Source organism: Marmota flaviventris, chromosome 19 (genome assembly GCF_047511675.1).
Source record: "Marmota flaviventris isolate mMarFla1 chromosome 19, mMarFla1.hap1, whole genome shotgun sequence".
Lineage (NCBI taxonomy): Eukaryota > Metazoa > Chordata > Mammalia > Rodentia > Sciuridae > Marmota > Marmota flaviventris.
The window spans coordinates 20,768,410-20,790,107 of NC_092516.1; the positions used below are offsets into that span (position 1 = coordinate 20,768,410).

At 53.1% G+C, this 21,698-nt stretch overlaps 3 protein-coding genes across 7 annotated transcripts; 1 reads left to right on the top strand and 2 right to left on the bottom strand.

The window, feature by feature from the left end:
- The first annotated feature begins 65 nt into the window (after nt 1-65).
- Tbx6 (T-box transcription factor 6) lies at nt 66-5,194 on the top strand. 3 transcript variants are annotated; one of them, XM_071605758.1, is made up of 8 exons: nt 66-413; nt 1,270-1,504; nt 2,391-2,658; nt 2,765-2,911; nt 2,988-3,058; nt 4,186-4,259; nt 4,340-4,523; nt 4,608-5,194. In XM_071605758.1, exons 1-8 carry the CDS (start codon nt 215-217, stop codon nt 4,819-4,821), a joined length of 1,392 nt encoding a protein of 463 aa, XP_071461859.1. In that variant the 5' UTR covers nt 66-214; the 3' UTR covers nt 4,822-5,194. The 3 variants fall into 3 exon arrangements, with proteins under 3 accessions (XP_071461859.1, XP_071461860.1, XP_027804254.2); XM_071605759.1 differs by having other exon boundaries at nt 344-528; XM_027948453.3 differs by lacking the exon at nt 66-413 and adding an exon at nt 1,018-1,187.
- A 391-nt stretch (nt 5,195-5,585) lies between these two features.
- Nucleotides 5,586-13,726, bottom strand: Ppp4c (protein phosphatase 4 catalytic subunit). Its single transcript, XM_027948494.3, has 9 exons — nt 13,619-13,726; nt 13,244-13,407; nt 8,966-9,017; nt 8,377-8,427; nt 8,067-8,168; nt 7,334-7,507; nt 7,116-7,242; nt 6,113-6,302; nt 5,586-6,028 (listed from the first exon to the last, which is right to left on the bottom strand). Exons 2-9 carry the CDS (start codon nt 13,339-13,341, stop codon nt 5,899-5,901), a joined length of 924 nt encoding a protein of 307 aa, XP_027804295.1. The 5' UTR covers nt 13,342-13,407; nt 13,619-13,726; the 3' UTR covers nt 5,586-5,898.
- A 1,995-nt stretch (nt 13,727-15,721) lies between these two features.
- Aldoa (aldolase, fructose-bisphosphate A) lies at nt 15,722-21,566 on the bottom strand. 3 transcript variants are annotated; one of them, XM_071605788.1, is made up of 9 exons: nt 21,408-21,566; nt 18,449-18,581; nt 18,143-18,354; nt 17,432-17,486; nt 17,176-17,336; nt 16,752-16,835; nt 16,471-16,645; nt 16,108-16,307; nt 15,722-16,013 (listed from the first exon to the last, which is right to left on the bottom strand). In XM_071605788.1, exons 2-9 carry the CDS (start codon nt 18,558-18,560, stop codon nt 15,918-15,920), a joined length of 1,095 nt encoding a protein of 364 aa, XP_071461889.1. In that variant the 5' UTR covers nt 18,561-18,581; nt 21,408-21,566; the 3' UTR covers nt 15,722-15,917. The 3 variants fall into 3 exon arrangements, with proteins under 3 accessions (XP_071461889.1, XP_071461888.1, XP_027804283.1); XM_071605787.1 differs by lacking the exon at nt 21,408-21,566 and adding an exon at nt 21,128-21,210; XM_027948482.2 differs by lacking the exon at nt 21,408-21,566 and adding an exon at nt 19,954-20,120.
- Nucleotides 21,567-21,698: the final 132 nt, after the last annotated feature.

Here is a 21,698-nt window from a genome sequence, read left to right on the forward strand (position 1 = left end):
AGGCTCACGTGGAATCCGGGAGGGGGAAACTGGAATAAAGACTCCTGCCCCTATAGACCTGTTCCGTTCCGGACCCCCACGGGGTATGGTTTAGGCATGGCCTTCCAAGCTGGTCTCCACTACCTGTGGGATCATTGAGCCCACACTGGCCCTAGGCCTTGACCTCGAGTGATCTACGTCTTCTTGCGCTAGTGCTTGGCCGCCGCCTAGAGGCATGTCTCCTGGGAGGATGCCAAGCTGTCCGCTTCACCGCCCCCCTCGTCCAGCCTACAACTCCCAGAGGCCCCAGCGCAGTCTACTTATCTCCTTCACGCGCGCCTTCGCACAGAGTCTGCTGGGAAGTGTAGTCCCGAGTGTGCCGAGGTTGGACCTTATGGGCAACCCTGCGCTACAAGTCGAGACTGTAGAGCTACGTGCGTCCCTCAACTTTTGAGACTTGGTGAAGGGTAGAGGTTTTTCAGAATGGGAACCAGGAAGGAATGGGTTCAGTCCTCTGCTGCGGACTCGTCGAGGTCTCCAGTGTCCCATGTAATTATTAGCTCAGGCCGCTTCCCTCCAACCCGGCACTTTCCCTCCAGTTACGCTCCTTTCCTCCAAGCCTAGTTCTCCCAAGTAAGGGCGTGGAGATTACTAGCAAGAAAATCTGGGACGCCAGGGTCTGCCTCAGGACTACGGGCTAGGTCCCAGGGTCCAGGCCCCGCCCCCCGTAGCTTGTCCCTAGCCGGGGCTCCCCCCGTGGGAACGGGGACCAGCTGTCCGGAAGCGCCAAACTGCGTCCCTGTCCGAGCCCTGGGGATCAATCAGGCCGAGGAGTTAATTATGTAATGAGGGGGCAGGGGGTCGGGGCTAATGAAGCCGCCCATGGGGGAGGGGAAGGGGAAGGTACAGGTATCCGGCCCCCTCTTGGACCCCTTCGAGGCCCCAGGGGTTTCCACTCCAGCCCACCTCCAGGGCCTCAAAGAGGGGAGGGGCTGTGATCCCAGGTCTGGAAGGGGCTGAGCTGTGAGCTATAAAGGGGGCATCTCTCAGCACTATAGGCAGCGTGACCTGAAGCCAGAGAGACTACAACATGTACCATCCACGAGAGTTGTACCCCTCCTTGGGGACCGGCTACCGTCTGGGGCCCCCCCAACCCGGTGGGGACTCCAGCTTCCCTCCCGCCCTGGCAGAGGGCTACCGCTACCCTGGTGAGCTGTGGGACCTGCTGCTAGTTAGGGGTTTTGGCGGCTGTGACCCTAGGCCGGTTTCTCATTCTCCCCACATCTCCAGATCTGGATACCCCTAAACTGGATTGCTTCCTGTCCGGGATTGAGGCTGGTCCCCGCACCCTAGCTGCAGCCCCACCTCTGCCCCTACTGCCCCCTACCCTGGGTACTGAGCCAGCCCCACCAGCTGCAGAAGCCCTTCATTCCCTCCCTGGGGTCAGCCTGAGCCTGGAGAACCAGGAGCTGTGGAAGGAGTTCAACGCTGTGGGGACAGAGATGATCATCACCAAAGCCGGCAGGTGAGGGCTAGCCGAATCAATTTCTTCTGGGGTCTCTTGGAAAAGATAGATCCTGGACACCAGACTGGGTTTGGGAGTTTCTTCAGGGCTGGAGTTCAGCCCAAGTTCAGAATTTGACTATGGCCTGGGGCATGAGTGAATATGGATGGAATCAGGACTATGGCAAGTGTCAAGGGTCAATTTTGGAGTCTGTGGTTGGGTTTGGGGGCCAATCTATTAAGGGTCACAGATCAGTCTGAACCAAGGTCAGGAAGTCTGACTGGTTTATAGGTTAGTGTGTGGCCTAGATCAGGAGTGGGTCTGTGGCTGGAATTAGGATTTAGACTGTCTGGGATCAAGCTGGTGGCCAGTCTCAGGGAAACCTGGATCAGCTCCATGTTTAATTTGAATAGGAATGAATATGTGACTAGGTCTGGGCTGACCTCTGAGGCTCAAGTGATCAGTGTGTGGCCTGTGCAAGATCTTTATCTGGACAGGAGCTCAGGCCCTAGCATGGTAAATCCTCTCCTCTCTGAAGGTAGGGTCTTATTTTTTCTGAAGCAACTTAACAACTGTAGGGGCTGGTGATAGAGATCAGATAAGGAAACCAAGGTGGGGAGCATGAGACTCCTGGCATTATTTCAGGGAGAAAAGTTAGCCACAACTCCTCCAGCAAGTAGGCTCTGCTTCTAAACTGCTTTGTGATCCTGGTCAGATTACCTATTTGTTTCTCCATCTGTAAAATGGAGTCAGTCTTCCAACTCTGTGATTCTGCCTTTGGGTTCTAATTCCACCTCCCTTGATGTTTCTCTGCCAGAACTGACTACCTGATGTTCCCTTACTGGTGCTAGGCCGGCCTCTGGCCAGTAGGTAGCTCCAGGCCTCTCCCTTCTCTTGCCTTGTGCAGGCGCATGTTTCCTGCTTGCCGAGTGTCAGTCACTGGCCTGGACCCTGAGGCCCGCTACCTGTTTCTTCTGGATGTGGTTCCAGTGGATGGGGCTCGCTACCGCTGGCAGGGCCGGCGCTGGGAGCCCAGCGGCAAGGCAGAGCCCCGCCTGCCTGATCGTGTCTATATTCACCCTGATTCTCCTGCCACTGGTGCCCACTGGATGCGGCAGCCTGTGTCCTTCCATCGTGTCAAGCTCACCAATAGCACATTGGACCCCCATGGCCACGTGAGGCCCAAGCTGGAACTCCAGGATAGGGGTTAGGGGTGGTGCTAGGTAGAGGCTAAGGCTGGGGCCCCCAAACAAGGAATCACTCCCGTTTCTTCCCTTCCAGCTGATCTTGCACTCCATGCACAAGTATCAGCCCCGCATACACCTTGTGCGGGCCGCCCAGCTTTGCAGCCAGCACTGGGGGGGCGTGGCCTCTTTTCGCTTCCCTGAGACCACGTTCATCTCTGTGACAGCCTACCAGAACCCACGGGTGAGTGACTCTGCTTGAGAGGGTAACAGCACCCTGCCCAGGCTGCAGGAGCTTTGACCTGGATTTGTGCCCCCAGATCACACAACTCAAGATTGCAGCCAATCCCTTTGCCAAAGGCTTCCGAGAGAATGGCAGAAACTGCAAGAGGTGAGCATTGTCCATTCGCTGATCCGTTCAACAATATTTATTAATTGCTCACTAATGTGCCCAGTACTGTGTCAGATGTCAGGAATGCAATGGTAAATAAAAACATTTATTCACTCATTGAGTCAACGAATATGCTTATTTAGCACCTGCTGTATGCCAGCCACTGTTCTAGGCATGGGGGACACATAAGTAAACAAAGCAAATCAAAGCCCGTGTCCTCATGATGCTGATAATGCTAATGAGTAAGTAAACAAAATAAATAAAATATAAGTTAGCATTACGTTCTAAAGAGAAATATATCAGGGAAGGGATAGGAAGGCTGGGGTGAGGAGGTGGATAAATGGCCTAGGAAGGCCTCCCCAAGGAAAGAACATTTAAGAAAAGACCTGAAGGAAGTAGAGGAAGCCATGTGGTAAGTGGGAAGAAGCATGCTTGGGAATGGGAGCTGTGTGTGCAAGGGTCCTGAGGCAGGACATACCTACCATGTGAGTGGAGTGGAGTCGGTGAAAAGGCGAGTCAGGGAGGTGATGGGAAGCTAGGTTAGGCTCCGTAGCAAGGACTTGGGCATCTGAGTACAGCCTCCTCCAGGTGGACCCCTACCCTCAAGGAGCTTACCCTCTGTCAGAAGAGATAGACACGACCCACAGGATCATTCTATCAAATGTAAAAGTGTGACTGTGATAAACAGCATGAGGAAGGGTCTGTGGCACTGTGGGAGGACAGGGAGGTCTTTCTTGAGGAAGTTTTGCTTTACCTAAGACAAAAGGGATGAGTTCAGTAGGCGAAGAGGGGGTAGGAGATGGCAGCTGATGGAGATTGGGGCAGAGGGAAATGGGCTGGGGTCAGGCCATGCCTTAGATTTGCAGCTTGGGAGAATTTCCACTGATTCTAAAAACAGTAGGGCACTGAAAGTTCAAGTGGGGAATAAACCCCAGTTCTGCTTTCTAATCCCTTAATTCTCTGGCCTTTAGTTTCTTCATCTGTAAAATGGGTATAATAATGGCACCTGCCTGATAGGGTCCCTGGGAGGGTGAAATGCCTGGCACCTGGTAAGTACTAATAGTGCCATCATCATCATTACTATCATCATCATTATCATCATCATCATCATCACCACTGTTCCCCAGGGAGCGGGATGCCCGTGTGAAGAGGAAACTTCGAGGCCCAGAGCCAGTAGCCACAGAGGCCTATGGGAGTGGAGGTGAGTTGTCCTAATAGTGATGGGGCCAGGCCTATGACACTGATCCTCCCTGGCCCAACCTGCCCCTTCTGTCTCCCCAGATACACCAGGGGGTCCCTGTGACTCCACCCTGGGTGGGGACGTGCATGAGTCAGATCCAGAGCAGTCCTCAGCTCCCCAGGAAGCTGTTCCTGCCCCAGCTCCTCCATGTGGTGGCCCCAGTGCTGAGGCCTATCTCCTGCACCCCGCAGCTTTCCATGGGGCTCCCAATCACCTACCAACCAGGTGAGTGGGACAAGGATACAGGGTTGGAATGCTCCTTCCAGGTGTCCCTTCTCTCCTCTTCTGACAGCTGTCTTTCTACTTCAGGAACCCTACCTTCCCTGAGGCTCCAGACTCTGGGCGCCCAGCCCCCTACTCAGCTGCATTTTTGGAGCTGCAGCCTGGGCCCGGGGGCTCAGGGTACCCAGCAGCTCCACCTGGAGCATCCTTTGCTCCACACTTCCTTCAAGGGGGCCCCTTCCCCTTGCCATACCCAGGCCCTGGGGGATACCTGGATGTGGGTTCCAAACCAATGTACTGAGCAGTCACAGGGCCCCTTTGCCTCATCTTCCATCACAATCTCCAGTTCCCTTCCCCCAGCACTGAAGCCCCCTCATTCCACTGTCCCCATCCCCCACACCAAATGGCTGCCTTGGGCCTGTCCCCCACCCCACTTCACACCTTGATTTCACTCCCACCCCCTCTGGCTTCAAAGCCCAAGCCAGGCTGCTGGGAGTCCAGCTGGGGCCAGCTTCCCCTTCCCGGCTCTCACCTCCGTGTGAATGGAAGGAGGCTCTCTGCCTGGCCAAATGGGGACAGCCCAGCATCTCCACCTCCTGTGGCCCCACTTGCCACCACTGCAAGCCACACCAGTCTGTTCTCAGGACCAGAGTATTTTTGTTAATAAAACTCAAAAAGACATCAGTGCTCAGGAAACATTGGGCTTGTGGTGTTGGCCCTGGGCGGGGCTGGGCCAATGAAGGCTTTGTGGGGTAACCCAGGCAGATCCAGAACTGCCTGTTTCCAGCTCTATGACCTTGTGTTCACGAATCAACCTGCTCTGGGCCACTTTCCTCTTTAGGAAAATGGAGGAAATCTGAATTTCCTAACACTAGCTGTTTTGAGAATTTACCCGGCATGGAGGAGGCCTCTGGGAGTGGTCACTGGAGGCTCTGGGCAAGTGGACTGACCGGAGAGCTGCCTTCCTGGCAGGATTAGGGCCAAGGAGCGAAGGTCCTGATGCCCACCCAGGTCCCAGGCCATCATCTCTGCTCACCCCCAATCAAAACTGACATAAACCCAACAACCATTTTTCTTCTTTTATTAGAATTTTTTTTTCTTTTTTTTCTCAAAACTTTTATCTAAAAACAAACAAAAAAAAGGAAAAAAGAAAAAAAAAATTACTGGAAACTTCATGGTTCAAGTGGGGAGAAAGGAGAGGAGGAGCATGGAGCTAAGGCTCCAAACCTCTCCAGAGAAAGTCCTCACCCTTGAAACGCCCTCTTGGGGGAAGAGCAGAGCTGGGGACAGCCCCTCCTTGCCCAGCCTCCGACTGGGGAGAGGGCAGAGTCACAGTGGTCCAAGGGCCAGAAAAGTTGGAGGGGGCAGGGCAGAAGGGTCACAGGAAGTAGTCAGCCACCGGCTTCTTGGAGGGGATGCCCCGTGTCTCCTGGGGAGCAGCCTCAAAGATGATGAAATCTTTCTGGAGATGCTCATCCAGCTCCAAGATGGCTGCCACATTGCCACAGCTGGAAATAGGGGGCAGCAGAGTTAGGAACGGGTCAGCCTAGGTTCCCCATCACCACCCTGACCTCCCCGTCCCACCAGCTCACCGGTAGCAGTAGTTGGGTGCTGACCACACAGTGAGCACGGTCTCATTGAAGTGCCACTTGTAACCTTCCATCACTAGTTGGTGGGCACGGCAGATCATATCAATGTCATTGGCTGCGTTGAACTGGGCCACCACGTCACTGCCAAACAGGTAGCCGGCTCCACGGGGGCTCACACCCCAGCCTGTTGTGTCTGAGGCAAATAAGGTAGAGATGGGGAGAGGAGGTCCTCAAGGCTTCTCTGGTTGCCCACTGCCCCTTAAAGGTGAATATCCTGTCACCTTTCTCCAATCAACCAGAGTCCCGGGCAGCAAGATTCCCCTGGAATATATATGTTCCAGGGGATTCTGGGGGAGAGGACTGCAAATGTTGGAGCGGATGAGCTGGAGAAAGAATGCTGGGGTCTGGTTCCACCTCCTAATCACAGTGACCATTCAATGGACTGTCCAAACAGGTGTGCATGCAAGTGAGAGGAGGTGCTCGTGAGAGCCACCAGCAGTATCAGCGCGAATAAGCACTGTCGTGGCCCAGGAGGAGTGAAAGGTCACCCTAGACCTGGCAGGGCAGTCTGAATGGCAGTGACAAAGGGGAGGCTGGGCCCTCGGCTGGTACTCAAGAGTCCTGACTGTAACTCTCAGCTCTACTCCACAGCAGCAGGGACTCCCACAACGCGAGGGGTCCTTGGGGAGCTTTCATTCCGAGGTCTGACCTATGAAGAAGCTGCTGTCAGGTCCTGAAGCCCCTTGCCATGCAGGGAGCCAATGATTTTGTCCTAAACAGCCTTCTGACCATGACCCCCTCTATGGGACCTAGCATACCCCCTTGCTCCCCATGGAGGGTCCAGCCAGCCTACAGGTGGAGGACAAAAGGCAGTGTGGACCAGCCCTGCCCTGCTCCTCCCTAGACCCTTCCCGTCTGGCCTGTCCCGTCAAGGTCCTTGCTTTAACCAGTCTCAACTAATGAAGGTACCGCCAGACTGGCCCTGCCCCACCTGCCCACCCCTCACCTTCAGGGTCAGACCAGAGGAGGTCACACATGGGTCCATCATGTGGCACTTCCTGCTTTCGATCAATTGTCCGGATCTGGTCCAGAGTCTGGATGGAGGGGGAGAGGCCCCCATGCACACAGAAGATCTAGAGGGAAGAGCGAGACCAGGAGGGAGGAGGCACAGATCCAGAGTCTCCCCCATCACTCCCGCCCCAAGGAGTCCCGTGGCCAGCCTACCTTGCCATCAATGATGGCTGACAGGCTGAGGTAGTCAAAGATCTCAGTGCAGTAGCGCCACACAGTCACCGAACCATATTTGCGTAGGCACTCATCATAGAAGCCATAGACCTGCGTGATCTGCCGGCTCTCATGGTTGCCCCGGATCAGGGTGATGCGGTCAGGATAGCGAACCTAGGCGTGGCCACCAAACCAGGGCTGGGATCCAAGCTCTGTTTCTCCACATGTCTGACAGCCTCACTCTGTGTTCATAACCTTTGTCCTGGCCTAGACTCATGTCATTTCTTGCATAAATCATACAGTGTCATCTGCCTCACAGGTCCCTAGCTCCTCTTTCAGAGGAAGTAAACAGACCCCTCCCCCCTTCAGTTACAAACCCAATGGCTACTCTTCTACCGGCCAGACCCGGGTCCTCCGTGATGCTCAAGGCTCTCTGGCCCCTCCATCTCTCTCCACCAATGGACACTGTATCCAGCCATCCTCAGTGACTGCCACCTTCTCAACAAAGCCAGCCTCTCTTTTCTCTCCCAGTGCTGCCCCATTAGCCTCATTGTCCAAGGCTGACGCAGGTGGCCCTGAGTCAAGGCAACAGCCCACCAAACAGAATCAGTCCAGAGCCAGCAGCACAGCTCCAAAGTGGAAAAATGGAAGGGAAAAAATGACGGTGGCCAGGATACAGAAAGGCTGGCCTGGGATGGCCCAGGCATGGGCTCTAGAAGCCAGGGGCTCCCACCTTAAGTGCCAGGAGTAGAAGGAAGGTTTCAACACTGTAGAAGCCACGGTCCACAAAGTCCCCCATAAAGAGGTAGTTGGTCTCAGGGACATCGCCACCCACCTGTGGGGAGGAAGAAGGTTCTGCTTGGTCTTTTGGACCACTGCAGCGGCCCATGCTCCTATCCAGCTGAGGCCCTTCTTTCACAAAAGGTCCATCCAACTAGAAGCTTCCTGCTCCCCTTCATGCCACCAAAGGAAGGACTTCCCTGTCAATAAGTGGGGCCTCCAGTCATTCCCAGCTCACAAGCCCCAGTTTCCCCTACACTCACTCTGAATAGCTCCTTGAGGTCATAGAATTGTCCATGGATGTCGCCGCACACCTGAAAAGTATGAAGGTGGGTTGGCACTCACACAGTGGTCAGAAGGATGGCCCCTCTGTTCCCAAAACACCCCATGCTTTCAAGAGACTCATGGCTCTTGAGGCTGCCACAACTCCAGGCTGGACATCTACTATCTGCCCAGAGTCAGCCTGCTGTAGTGTCACCCGCCATCCCACCCTGAGTGCCAACTGCCCCACTGGCAGGGGCCAGAACTGTTTTTTTTTTTTTTTTCCCCAATGCTACTGACTGCTCCTGGAGGACTTGGCCCCTCCCTCCCTCCAAGTACCCAGAATATGACTGCAGATGCAGAGCCACAGAAATGTGACCAGAGTCACTCACCAAACTGGACTCCCCCCTGCCCTAGCCAAGAGCATCCCAAACAAATCAAAATTCCCAAAACATGCATTTCTTAGAGTGGGGCACCCATGAAGAAAGGAGAGGAGACAGACACCGGGCTCCCTGGGACCCCAGGAATGAGGGGTGGACTTATGGTGTTTCAAAAGATCAAGCCAGGGCTTCAGGGACAGAGTATACTCACGGTGACTGGGGAGTCCACCCTCTGCACATTGCTCTCCTCTACCAAGATCTCTCTGGAGACAGGAGAAGACCAGGGTCACCACAGCCAGGACAGCCCAGCCCAATTCCTGACCTTTTTTGGGGGGGAGGGGAGGACATGAGGTGGTCCTTGAACCGCCAGGGGGCAGGAGTGAAGTGTTCAATTTCCCTAGGATCAGCTGACCATGGCCCTCCACTGTTCAACCCCTTCCAAAGCTCCCAGCTGCCAACAGGACAAAGTCCCAGCTCTCATCCCAGTATCCAAGCCCTTCCATGCAGACTGTGACTTCCAGCCTTGACTCCCCTGCTACTCCCTCTCAGGTATCCAGTACTTATTCCTGGGAGACAGAGCCCCTTGTTCCCTTAGAGCTTTCCCTAACTGTCCCATAACTGAAGTCTGATATCAGTCTACCAGTCCCAAGACCCTTCTCCCAGACTGTCCAAAGACAAGGGTAGTATCCCTGGCAGGTCAACCATCAGATGTACCTTCAAAGGGAGGATGCACTGTTCCTACATTTTCAACATTTATTTCAATGTTGTCCATGGATGTCCCCGCACACCTGAGAAGGTGCGGACTTTATTTCTGGAAATGCAGTCTACTTCCACTTGAGTGAGGATGACATAAATCACTTTGGCAGTTATAGGTGCCAAGCTTAAGTAGCACCTATATTTCCAAATTTTGCTCCTGATAAGAGCAGCATTGAACATTGGGGCTCACACCACAGGCCACAACTGTTTATAAGGAGCTATGCACAGATGCCCCCCATCAGTCACCCTCAAAGGCAAGAACAGATGTTTCACAGAGAGGATGTATAAGCTGAAACATGGGAGGCTGCTGGGTGGGTGGCAGAAGCAAAGGTGGGATTTGAACCACAGAAGCCTGGCTCCAGGCCTTTTTTTTTTTTTTTTCGTGGGAAGGGTTAAAGGAGGGGGCTTGACTCTTTTTATGGAGCTATTCTGATGGGGGGTGGCCCCAGGCTGCTCCTCCTCCACCCCACTGTTTCTGCTAGTCTCTTCCCACTAAGGGAGTTCCCCAGGTACAGGGAATGGGAGGATTCACATCTGTCCCTCAGGGGACTCTCTGAGCACAAGGCAGGTATGCCTTAGCTTTCTCGAACAGGAGGTGGTACTGACGGTGGTCCAGGAGGCCAGAAGAGCAACTGGGTTCTCCCACCTGTACTGAATCTTGGGATGAATATCCTTCCATAGCAACTGTTTATAATGACCCTTCCAAGAGACTGGGTGAGGGGGTTCTTTTCATTCTCATCTAATGGATAAACAAAGCAAGGCTTAAAGTGGCAGAGTCGAGGCCACAAAGCTGGAGAGTGGCTGAACTGGAACTCGGGAGCTCAATCTCGTGAGAATTTATGCCAGCCTCTTCAACTAAACCCAAGACACACCTGAAACCCAGCAAGGTCAAATGCAGGAGTCTTCCTCTCTGCAAAACCATAACTCAGGGGCAGCACAGCACTGGTGCACTCAAGGAACAAGAACCAGGTTCTCTGACACCAGCTATCACTTGCAGCACATCACTAGCCCTACAGTGACTCACAACTGTTCCCCATTATTTCCACAACTAACAAACCTTCTGTAAGTTCCTAATAATGTGCTAGGCCCTGTTCCTGGATAGGCAGAATCTCATTCAGGCCTCACAATGACTCAAAAAAACTTATATAGGTAAAGTGACTTGACCAGGGTCACAGTGCTGAGATTCACACCGAAGAGTGCCCAATACAAAAACTTTTCAGTTCAAACTACTGCAGGCCTCTGTGGTTCCATGGGTTTAATTTTTTCTATGTACCTTCTCAGTAAGCTGAAGCGTTTGAAACTACTGGCTTCAGCCAGTCTCTGACGGGTCCCCAGGCCATGGCCAAGTGCTAAAATTGGTCCCCATTCTGACTAAGCCTAAGATAACAGAGGCCACCTCAAACCTCAACCTAGTACCTTCTAGCTACATTTCAGTCTCAATTAAGCAGGGTCCTCCCACCCCTCAGTCCTCCAGAGCTCCCTGCTGCCTATCATACCCCATATCGAAATGTCTCTGCCTGGCTATCAATGACCATGGAGCATAGTCAAGGACCTGGGCTCAAAACTCATTTCCTCTTGAACTTGCTAACTTACTGTGTGACAAAGTGTAAGACTAGATATCTACACTAAGGTTCAATTTGATCTTCTATAATATAGAGTAAATGCTTCCTCCTGTCCTGCATATTCCATAGGGCTGTTGGAATGGAGACTGCACACATAAATTTGCTTATTCTGAAAACTCCAGCATGCTATCCCAGCATTAGCTATAATCATTACCACACTGATCCAAGTCCTGTGGGGAAGATAAAATTTATGGGGAAAAAAAAGAACAATATCAGGTTTAAGTTCCTAAAAATGCCAATCAGAATCGAGGGAAAGAGAACTGAAAACATCCTAGAGCTGGTTTGGTCAGGGAGATTTTCTTGTCTCTTCTTTCTTTTCCTTTTGAGATGGGATCTCACTTTGTTGCCACGCTGGCCTTGAACTCCTGGGCCCAAGCAATCCTCTGCCTCAGTCTCCCGAGTAGCTGGGATTATAGGTGTGCACTCCTACACCCAGCAAGCAGATTTTCTTGAGCTGTCAAAAGAGTAAAGCTCCATACAGGCATTTTAAAAGGGGCCTAGTCTGTTTATCAATCCCACACAGGTCCTGTCTGACTGCTAAGAGTCTGTCTTGAGTGGAGAAGAGCCAACCAAATAATATCAGGGGCACAAATTTAGAACCCAGCTCTGTTACTTCCTCACTAGGTGATATCAGTCAAGTCACTAGACCTATAATTGTGCCTTTCTGTTCTTATGTAAAATGGAGCAAATTAGATTCCAACCTTATAGGTTTGTTGGATGGGAGGATGATGGGGGACCAGGTTACTAGTGGATCTATTGTTCAATAAACAGGTAATTCTCCAGCTCTTCTATAATTCTCCAGCTTGGAAGTCACAAACAGTTCGCTAAAGGAAGCAGGAAAACCGTCTCCTCAATTGCTGCCCACATATCTTTAGTCCTCTGCTCCTCTCATCCTACTTGGAATGCCTTTTCTTACTGGCTCTGCCCCTATCAGATAACCAAAATTATCTTTATCCTTTGTACCCGTCTTCTCTTAGAAGCCTTTACTGATAGTTTCAGCCCATATGATTCTTGCCTTTTCAAATAGCAATAATACCACCTAGTGTTTGTCAAGCCATTTACACTGGACCAAAAATTTACCTCAAGCACCAGTTCACTGAATGTAGCTTCACAACCATCTTACTAAGCATGATCATCTCCACTTTACAAATAAAGAAACTTGCCCTTGTGGATGCACTGATGCATGCATGTAATCCCAGCAGCTTGGGAGGCTGAGGCAGGAGAATCACAAATTCAAAGCCAGCCTCAGCAACTTAGCAAGGTCCTAAGCAACTCAGTGAGATTGTCTCAAAATAAAAAAATAAAAAAGGGGCTGGGGATGTGGCTCAGTGGCTAACTGCACCTTGGTTCAATCTCTGGTACAAAAAAAAAACAAAACAAACTTTTTTTTCCTTGAGGCACCAGATCACCAACATTTGTAAGAGGCAGAGTTCAGATTCAAACCTAGAGTCACCGCATTCCAAAACCTGGACCCTTAATCACTACATCATTCTACTTCCCATAGAACTCTTAAGTGGGTGTCCATCTAGATCATGCTTAATTCTACTCTGGCTTATTTACCTCCTAGATTAAGCATGAGACTGATCCAACTCCACCTTACTGCATATGGCCTGAAAAATGTCAGGACACAAAATAGCTTCAGACTCCATTCCACACTTCCTAGAAACTTTGAACATCAAAGTCTTCACTTGTAAAACGGGGACAAAACCACCTCTTTTAAAGGGTTGTTGTTGGGATTAAGATCATTTCATAAGTCAATGCCTTTAACTTCTGTTCTTGCAAACACTCCTTTTACACCTCTTTGTATTCTTTTCCTGAGCTCAGCCCCTTCAAGAAGCTGCTTCTGTTTGCCCCAATGTTGTTTCCCTGAGTTTTCTAAGTACTTTCTGTAACTCTCCTTTATTCCACTCAAAGCATAAAATCTAATATTTTCAAGTCTTTACCCACATCTACCTTCCCCTGGCAGACTAGGTAGTTCCTGGAGGAAAGCGGACCTATTCTGCTCCTCTCGGAAAAGCTTCCAACATGGGACAAGCCCAAAGTTCTGAGCTGGGTCTGCCCCAGGCCGGAACCCCTGGGTGGCAGCTTGGCTTCACTTTTCTGGGGCTCACCTGGCCTTAGCACACAGGGCCTTGACTTCGCTCTCCTTGATGAGCTCGCAGCGCCGTAGCTGCTCGATCTGCCGGTCCAGGTCGCTGATCTCCGCCATGGCCCACCCCCCCCGGCGCGGGTCAGAGTTGGGGCCACCGCCCCCTCCGCACCGCACAGGGGTCTCCTGGGAAAGAAGACCAGCCCGCGGATGAGAGTGTCCGTGAGGGGCACGGGGGGGGTGACTAAATTCTGGGGCCGGCCCCCCCGCCTCCCCTCACATCAGCCCCGGGATCCCCAGCGTCCCACCGCTCAGGCCGCACCCCCCCCACTAACTCCCGTCGAACCCCGCGGTCCCGCGCTAAGGACGGTGGCCTAGAGGGGCTTCAGACTATTACCGCCGCTGCGACTCCGGCTCGGGCTCTCGGACTCGCTTGCTTCCCTCCTTCCCTCTGCTTTGGGCCGCCGCCACCGCCGCTTCTACTTCCGGCCCCGCCGCGGAAGCAAAGGGAGGCCAGTTCCGGCGCGCGCCGGATGTGGCGTCATACACACGCCTCCCCTCTCCCTTGCCGCGCCCTGATCGCCACCCCTGGAGGCGGAGAATGGGAGAGCTGAAGGAAGTGGGCGGCAGCGGATGTGGACTGGGCACCTGGGCGCTGCGAGGTGTTAGAGACGCAGACCAACCCCCTACCGTTACAGTAAGAAAACCGAGATGAAGCTGGGCTCTCGCTAGGCTGAATCACTTCATATTACAAATTTTTGTTTACCCATTTCATCGTGCCTCCCCTTCTACAATCCTGGGAGCTGTTCGCTATTGCAGCTCCAGTGCTTAGGGGAAGTCTTGGCCCAGTAGACATTTATAAATATTCAGTGAAGGAAGAAATCCCAACCCAAGTCTCTTCCCACTGCCCCAGAGAAATCTTTGTCAGAGAGGAGCTCCAAAGTTTGGGGCAGAAAGGATCGCGCCCTTCCTGCTCTAAGCCTGTGCCTCAGTCAGCGTCACGACATCCCTATTCCAAAATCAACCCCTGACACCATTCTATTGCCTGAACATTTTATTCCTTTTTTAAGAGGAGGAAACTGATTCAGAGAAGTTAAGTCTTAACTTGGTTGTGGTTGCAGAGCTAAAAATTTGGAATTCAGAAAAGCTGTGTTCTCAGTTCTAGGTTTTTTTTTTTTTTTCCTCAACTGCTTCTGGAACTCACATTGTTATAAAGATTAAAAAGACCAGCACTCTCCAAACTGGCATTAAAACTCCTCTGCTTCCCTAGTCTTTTGCTGCAGGAAGAGGTAACTATTGATCTTTAAACAGTCTTTCCAGTCCCCTTGCCTTTATACATCATGCTGTCCTTAGTGTCATCTTCTACTGACCTTGTTTTCACTTGCTTTACTTCAGATTTTGTTTTCCTGAGTTGAATGAGGCCAAGAAGAGAAATGACTCAAAGTTTTGAAGAGTTATAGAGATGGTTTTGGTTTTTTTGGCAGGGGGGGGACGACAGGGAGTACTGAGGATCAGACCCAGGGACATACACGTTAGGCAAGTGCTTTCCCACTGGGTAACACTTCCAGCCCAGGTTTGGTTTGGTTTTGGATAAGCAGACAGAAGGGAGGGACTAAGTTTTTAAATTCCTAGAAGGTGGTAGATATCCAGTCAGTGCTACGTAGATCACTGTCGGAATTTTGTAGGATCAGGGAGATCAGAAAGGTCAAGACTTTTTTCTTGAGGGAAGCTTGGAATGGAAAGGATCTGCGCCAGAAAAGGGTGGGAGTGAGGAGGTTGCAAGAAATATGTGAAGTGGCAGGACTACTCAGTTCCGTAGTTATGGCTAAGATCTGCAGCAGCTAGGAACTGGTCTAGTTTCTGCTACACCCAAGACTGGGTAATAGGACAGGATTCACAGCATGGCCTAGGGCTGAATGTGGGGCCCTCATTATGGCTTCTTGGAATGCAGCAGCTCAGTTCTTAACCTGGAACCTGAGCTCTGTAGTTTATTTTGTGTGTATTTGCACCAAGGCGCGGGTATGTGGGAGATTCCAGGTTTTTCAAGGCATTCTGTGGTCCAGAGAGGCTTAAGAAGCTATTTCTAAACCCATCTCCTATTAAAATGAGGAAATAGAGCTCGATAGCATTGATTAGGAGATGGACATTAGATGTGTCCAACAATGCATCAAGATAAGCATAAATTGGGAATCTCAGGACCCATTTTCATAGTGGTGGCTACTTTAGTCATGGGGTCTTCTGTACCCTTGAGTCCAAGACTGTAGCCTTATAAGATTTAAGTGGTGACACCTGTAGTCCCCAACTCTGAACCTTATCATATACTGCTAGTTAGACAGGATGGAGCCTAGAAGAAAATTTGACAAGCTCTCAGCCTTTCTCAAAGCCCTGAGTAAGTAAAAAACAGAGGAAAGCCCTACCCCAACCCCTTCTACCCTTTTCCTGCTCAGCCACCTCCCCTGGCCCACCCTGCCTTAGATGCCACAAGACACGGACAACAGACTCCCCCTTAAATAGTTGTTTATTGGCAGTGGGCTGGAAGGGGCGATGGAGTTAGCGCACACAAACACCACACACCAAAGTCACGAGGGAGGCAAGAGTGATGGGAAAGAGCCTGGAGCCCCATGTGGCCCCCTCCTGAAGAGTGTGTGTGAGCAGGGGCCTGGAGTGTTGAGGGGGCAGCCTGAGAATGCCTCAGCTTAGTAGGCATGGTTAGAGACGAAGAGGGACTCGCTGGCTGCAGCCCCGGCCTGACCACTTGGGGTGTACTTTCCTTGACAGGCGAGGCTGTTGGCCTAAGAGGGGAGAGGAGCCAGTGTGAGAAGGTCTCTTCTCAGAGTCCCTCCCATCCACCCAGACACACCCTGCCACCATCTGCCCCTGCCTTACCAGGGCTCGCTTGATGTACTCCTCCTGGGCGGTCTTCATGTTCTCCTTCTTCCCACCCCAGGCCTTCAGAGCAGAGGCCTGCAAGGCTCGGCCATAGGAGAAGGTCAGAGCCCATGGCTTCAGCAGGGGACACTTGTTGATGGCATTGAGATTGATAGATGCCTCCTCCTCACTCTGTCCTCCAGACAGAAAGGTGATTCCTGTAGAACAAGGGCCAAAATAGGGGTGGGGCTTTAGCCAGAGACCCAGGAAACAGGAAGAAGCCCTTAGACACTGCCCTGGAAAGCAGACCAGTTGGGCTCCAGGGTTGTAGGCACAGTTCATCTACCTCCGGGAGGCCAAGACAAGGGAGGTAGGCCTCACCAGGGACGGCAGGGGGCACTGTGCGACGCAGTGCTGTGACAGTTGCCATGGCAATCTCTTCATGGGAGTACTTCTGGGTGCAGGCATGGCCTGGGGTGACCATGTTGGGCTTCAGCAAGGTGCCTTCCAGGTAAATGTGGTGGTCACTCAGAGCCTTGTAGACAGCAGCCAGAACCTAGAAGAGGGCAAAGTCAAAGTGGACGGGTAGGGTGTGAGCCCAAGGTTTGGGCTCAGCTGCCCATTCCACCACACCATCCCGGCAGAACAGACAGGCAACCTACCTTCTCAGTTACATACTGACAGCGCTTTAAGTCATGGTCCCCATCAGGAAGGATCTCAGGTTCCACAATGGGCACGATGCCATTCTGTCAGGGGAGGGACAGAGTAGCCACAAGGCCTTATCACCTAGAACCCCACCCATAGGTCCTCACAGCCATTGGCCAGGATCTTATCTTGATGATAGGAATGCATGGCATCAAAGCCCTCAGTGGATTACTGCTGACAGGCATCTCAGATCCACCCAGGCAATCCCTATTCTGCCCCTCTGCCTTACAGCATGTCCTCCCAGGGACCAGCCTCATGTTCAGTGCATAATGGGAACAGCAGCTTTGGGGGAGGTAGGTATCCTGGCAGATGGGGGGCAAGCTAGCCCATACTGGGACCAAATGAGGTGGGAGGTGGCCTTTTGGGGACCTGCAGTCCCACCTGCTGGCAGATGCTGGCATAACGGGCCAGAACATTGGCATTTTCCATGATGGCAAGAGATGAGGGGGTGTGTTCCCCAATCTTCAGCACACAGCGCCACTTGGCAAAGTCAGCTCCATCCTTCTTATACTGGGCACAGCGCTCAGACAGCCCATCCAGCCCTGAAGAGAAAACGAAGGAGTCAGAGCATGGTGGGGGAGGGAGGGATGCATCTCCACTCGCTGGCTGGCAGGGGAAAGATCCAAACAGTTCTCACCTTGGGTGGTGGTCTCGCCGTTGGTTCCCGCCAGGGGCACCACACCCTTGTCTACCTGTTGGGGTGGATGAGGGTAATGATCTCTAGTATCTTTTCCTCCTCCCTCAACCCCAACCTCACTTAATCTCTCACCGACCTCTCCAAGCTTGCCCATATTTTTACTTAGTTATAGTACCCAGACCTGTGAGGTGTGATACATTGGAATATTATTCCACAAGAATATTAACTGGATTGGGTGTCAGGACACCTGGGCTCTACCACTCACTAATGCCGAGCAAATGATTTTACCTCCCTGAACTTCTGGCTTTTCACCTGTAAGTGGGAAAATGCCTTGCTCTTAGAATTATAAGGATTAAGAATGCCAGGGCTGGGGTTGTGGCTCAGCGGTAGAGCACTCGCCTAGCACATGCGAGGCCCTGGGTTCGATTCTCAGCACCACATAAAAATAAACAGTACAACTAAAAAAAAAAAAAAAAAAACATTAAAAAAAAACTCCACCTGCGGCTATAGTATCTGCCTAGCATGCAGGAAACTATGGGTTTGATCCCCAGCACCACACAAACAAGTCTGAGTACACCATAAAGTCTGTAACCAAGGCTCCACCCTAGTCTTTAGACCCCCAACTCAGTATTCATCTCCTGCCCTATTAATCTGGATTCCTTTCCCTCACATTAATTTCCAAACTTAAATCCTGAGGCCCTGCTCCCTCACCTTGATGCCCACGACACCACCCTTGGATTTGATGACTTGGGGGAAGGAACGCCCATCATCCGCCTTCTGGTAGAGTGTCTCATGGAAGAGGATGACACCCCCAATGCAGGGATTCACACGGTCATCAGCAGTCAGCAGCAGCTGGCGGTAGAAGCGCCGATTCTCCTCGGTGTTCTCAGTGCCAATGGACTGCAGCCGCTTGGCAATGCTTCCTGGAAGGGAGCATCACATGGAAGAATAAAGAGATTGACCTGTCACTTCCAACCCTGGGCCTCCTCCCACTCTTGTCTTGGGCCAGCACCGTACCAGTGGACTCATCTGCTGCCAGGATGCCCTTGCCCGGAGCCACAATGCGGCGAGCTATCTCAGACAGCTCCTTCTTCTGCTCTGGGGTCAGTGCTGGGTATTGGTAGGGCATGGTGCTGGTGGTAGCAGGTTCCTGGGTAAAGGGAGACAGATGGTGGTAGAGTAGTTAGCTGGGACTTCTCATGGTCGCCCAGTGAACCAGGCCCCTTTCTTGGAAGTCAGGGGAATCGATCCCTACCCTCCCCTGCCCCACACCCTGGCAGGTCCTGGGGCACTTCCTGTCCCCAACTCTCCCCTACACCCGACTTCCCTATACTAGGCCTGCCTCCTCCTGTACCTTTCCTAACTCTGTCTGTTGCTGGGTTTGCTCCTGAGTTTGTTGCTGGGTGTTTCCCAGCTGAGAGTGGGGTTGCCCACTGGCAACTGGGGGAAAGGAAAAAGCCATAGCCAGGGACAGGCAGGTCATGTTGAAGCCGGACCCTTCTGGCTTGCGCCTTGCCATGGGGTCACCTTGCCTAGAAACAAAACCGAACCGAAGTATTTTAGAATTTAAAGGTCATGAGTAGGGCAGAGGGCCCCAAATCTCATGTGAAAGGTCCCAGAGAAGGTAAAGATCTGTGCATCCAGCCACACCACAACGGGGGGGGGGGGGGGGGGGGGCCGCAGGTCTGAGATTAGAACCCAGATCTCCTGACTGCTATTAGGGTGTTCCTTCCAATCCGCCCAAGATCCCAGGGCTGGCCCAGGCTCCAAGGCTTCAAGGACATCCCAAGGTCAGGCTTCTCCCCCCAGGGTGAGGGGAGGGTGTAAGGAAAAAAGTAGGAGGCAATTGAAAGCCCAGGAAAGGGCAGCCCAGCAAGCCCAGTCGGAGGTGGAGGGAAGGGTAAGGTTCGCCCGTGCTCACTGCTCATACAGGGAAAGAGAATGTTGAGGGGAGGCAAGCGCCCCACCCCTTCCCTGAAAAATGCTCCTATCTGTTTGCACGGCTGCAGCTGTTCCAGGCTCAGAATCAAGATCACAAGGAAAGATAGGGAAAGTGTTAATGGGTCATCAGGCCCAGCTGAGGGGTTTCCCCCCAGTACGAGGGGCTCAGGGTCTCCAAGGGCAGGAATCACCCGCCACCCAGTTGTGCAAATCCTGAGGCAAGTATAAGCTGCGTCCTCCCCTCTTTGCCTTTCGGGATCTCTATCGAGGCAAAGGGACCCTACGACTTTGTACCGGGGGTCCCTGCAAAGATAGGGATTGGGGTAATGGTCCTTCATCTCGTCCTGCTTCCTCCCCCGCCATGACTCAGCGTGGTGCTGCTGCGTTGCGCAGCTGACCGAGGGAGCTAGAGCTGGAGAGGGTTGGGGAGTAGCGGCCTGAGAGCAAGTCTGTGGGGTGGTAGTGGGAAGATTACTGGCCACAGTCCCGGGTGGGGGCTCCGCGAAGGCGCCCGACCCGCCACTGCCCCCAGGATCCTTCTCCATGGTTCCAGACCCTCGCACGTGGCTAGGGGCGCTCACCTGGCACAGAAGGGGGCGGGTTTGTGGGGTGCGGCGGCGGAGGGCGATGGGCTGGCGGGTGGACTGAGATGCGAACGCTGCAGTCGTCACCGGAACCGGGTTCTGCGGCGCGTTCCGAGAGGAACGAAGCCTATTCAGATCCCGAGGGGGTGGCGCAGGGGGCGGGCAGGAGGAGGCGACTCTGATCTTTTAAAGACACCGCTCCGCCCTCCGCTGGGTTTTTTTCCTTTACCGGGGACTGGAGGCGTCCAATTGCAGGCGAGTGACAGTGCGCAAGGCCGCCCAGAAAGGCGAAGCTAGGAGGCGGCTCTTGGGAGGGGACAAGGCAGCGAGAATACGATCCCTCCCCCATCCCCCCAGGACGTGACTCTGGCCACATCCCGCGGGTCGCCAGGGCCCTCCCCTCCCTTGTACTTCCCCCCCATTCAGTCTGGCGCGCTCTGGAGTGCAGTGACTCAGCCGGAATTTTGGCACGGGATGAGATGGGGATGGGGAGGTGGGGGAAAAGCGATAGAAAAATCAAAAGATACGAAGGCTGGCCTCTCCTCCCAGGTACCATCCCCGCGCCAGGGCAGCCCCAGCTTTCGGCCAGCGTGGTTGCATCGCATGTCACATCATAACCAAATCAAGAGGTAGGGCGTCTGCCTGCCTCGCCCGTGGGCTGTCCTGCTCAGTGGCGGAGCCGATCCCTCCCAGTCCCTAACTCAGGCGCAAGAGAGGCGGAGAGAAGGGCAGCGAACGGAAGCACTGGGAACGGAAGAGAGCGGCCTGGGCTTGCAGAGAGCCTGGGCTTGCAGAGAGCCGTAGCGAGGCCTTCCCCTAGGTGTGGGGTCCCGCCCTGGCAAGGGGTTCCCGCGTCAGCTTAGAGTCGGGCTCCGGGCCGGGAAGGCCAGCCTGGCCTGCTCTGGCACATGCGCTTTCCGCCCGCTGCTGGTGCAGACTTGAAAACCAGACTGTGCGGAAACTAACCGGCTAGGACTTGGCCTAAACAAGTGTCCCTGCGAAACGGCTTCCCTGAACCTGAATTCCTTCTCCAATACAAAATCCACCCCAGCGCTGATCCACAGATTTCCGATTTCCGCGCTCCCAGATATTTACTGAGCTTCCCGAATCCATCCCCCATTCCGACCCCTTCGGCCCACCCCCACCCTGCAGAGTTCGGCTAGCTGCCCACCTGCTGCGAGGCTGAAAGGGAGGCGCAGGCAGAGCGTGGTCGGCGGCGAGAGAGCCAGGACACTGGGTTATAAGGCAGCTCCTGCCCTCCCCCCACACACAAATGTCCCCGACCTTCTCGGTAACCCTTGCCCTTTCGCCGCCACGAATCCCCTGCAAAGGACCTATATTTAGGGAAACCTGAAGCCCCTGACATTCAAGCCAGCATGGGGCCCTCCATGGGGGAAGGAGGAGGAAGCCTTGGGTCTGCCCTAGGGGGAGAGGGGTCCCCTCCCACTCACCGGTACTTCAGAGGAAATTTCTTCCTTGGAGACCTAGACTGAAGCTCTTGGTTGTCAAGAGAAAATCAATCTTAGACCCGAGGTCTGTGGGGAGGGAAAGGAGTACAGGCAGTTAGATGGGGTGGCCACCCTGCCTCCTCCCATGCCTCCTTCTCTGATTCCCTCCTCCTGGTGACTCTGGGACTCATGGTGGCTTTTTTTTTTTTTTTTTTTTTTTTAAAGAGGGAGAGCAGATGCAGGCAAATACTCACCTCCTAAAATAACCAAGAGTCCATGAACAGGGTGTGGTTG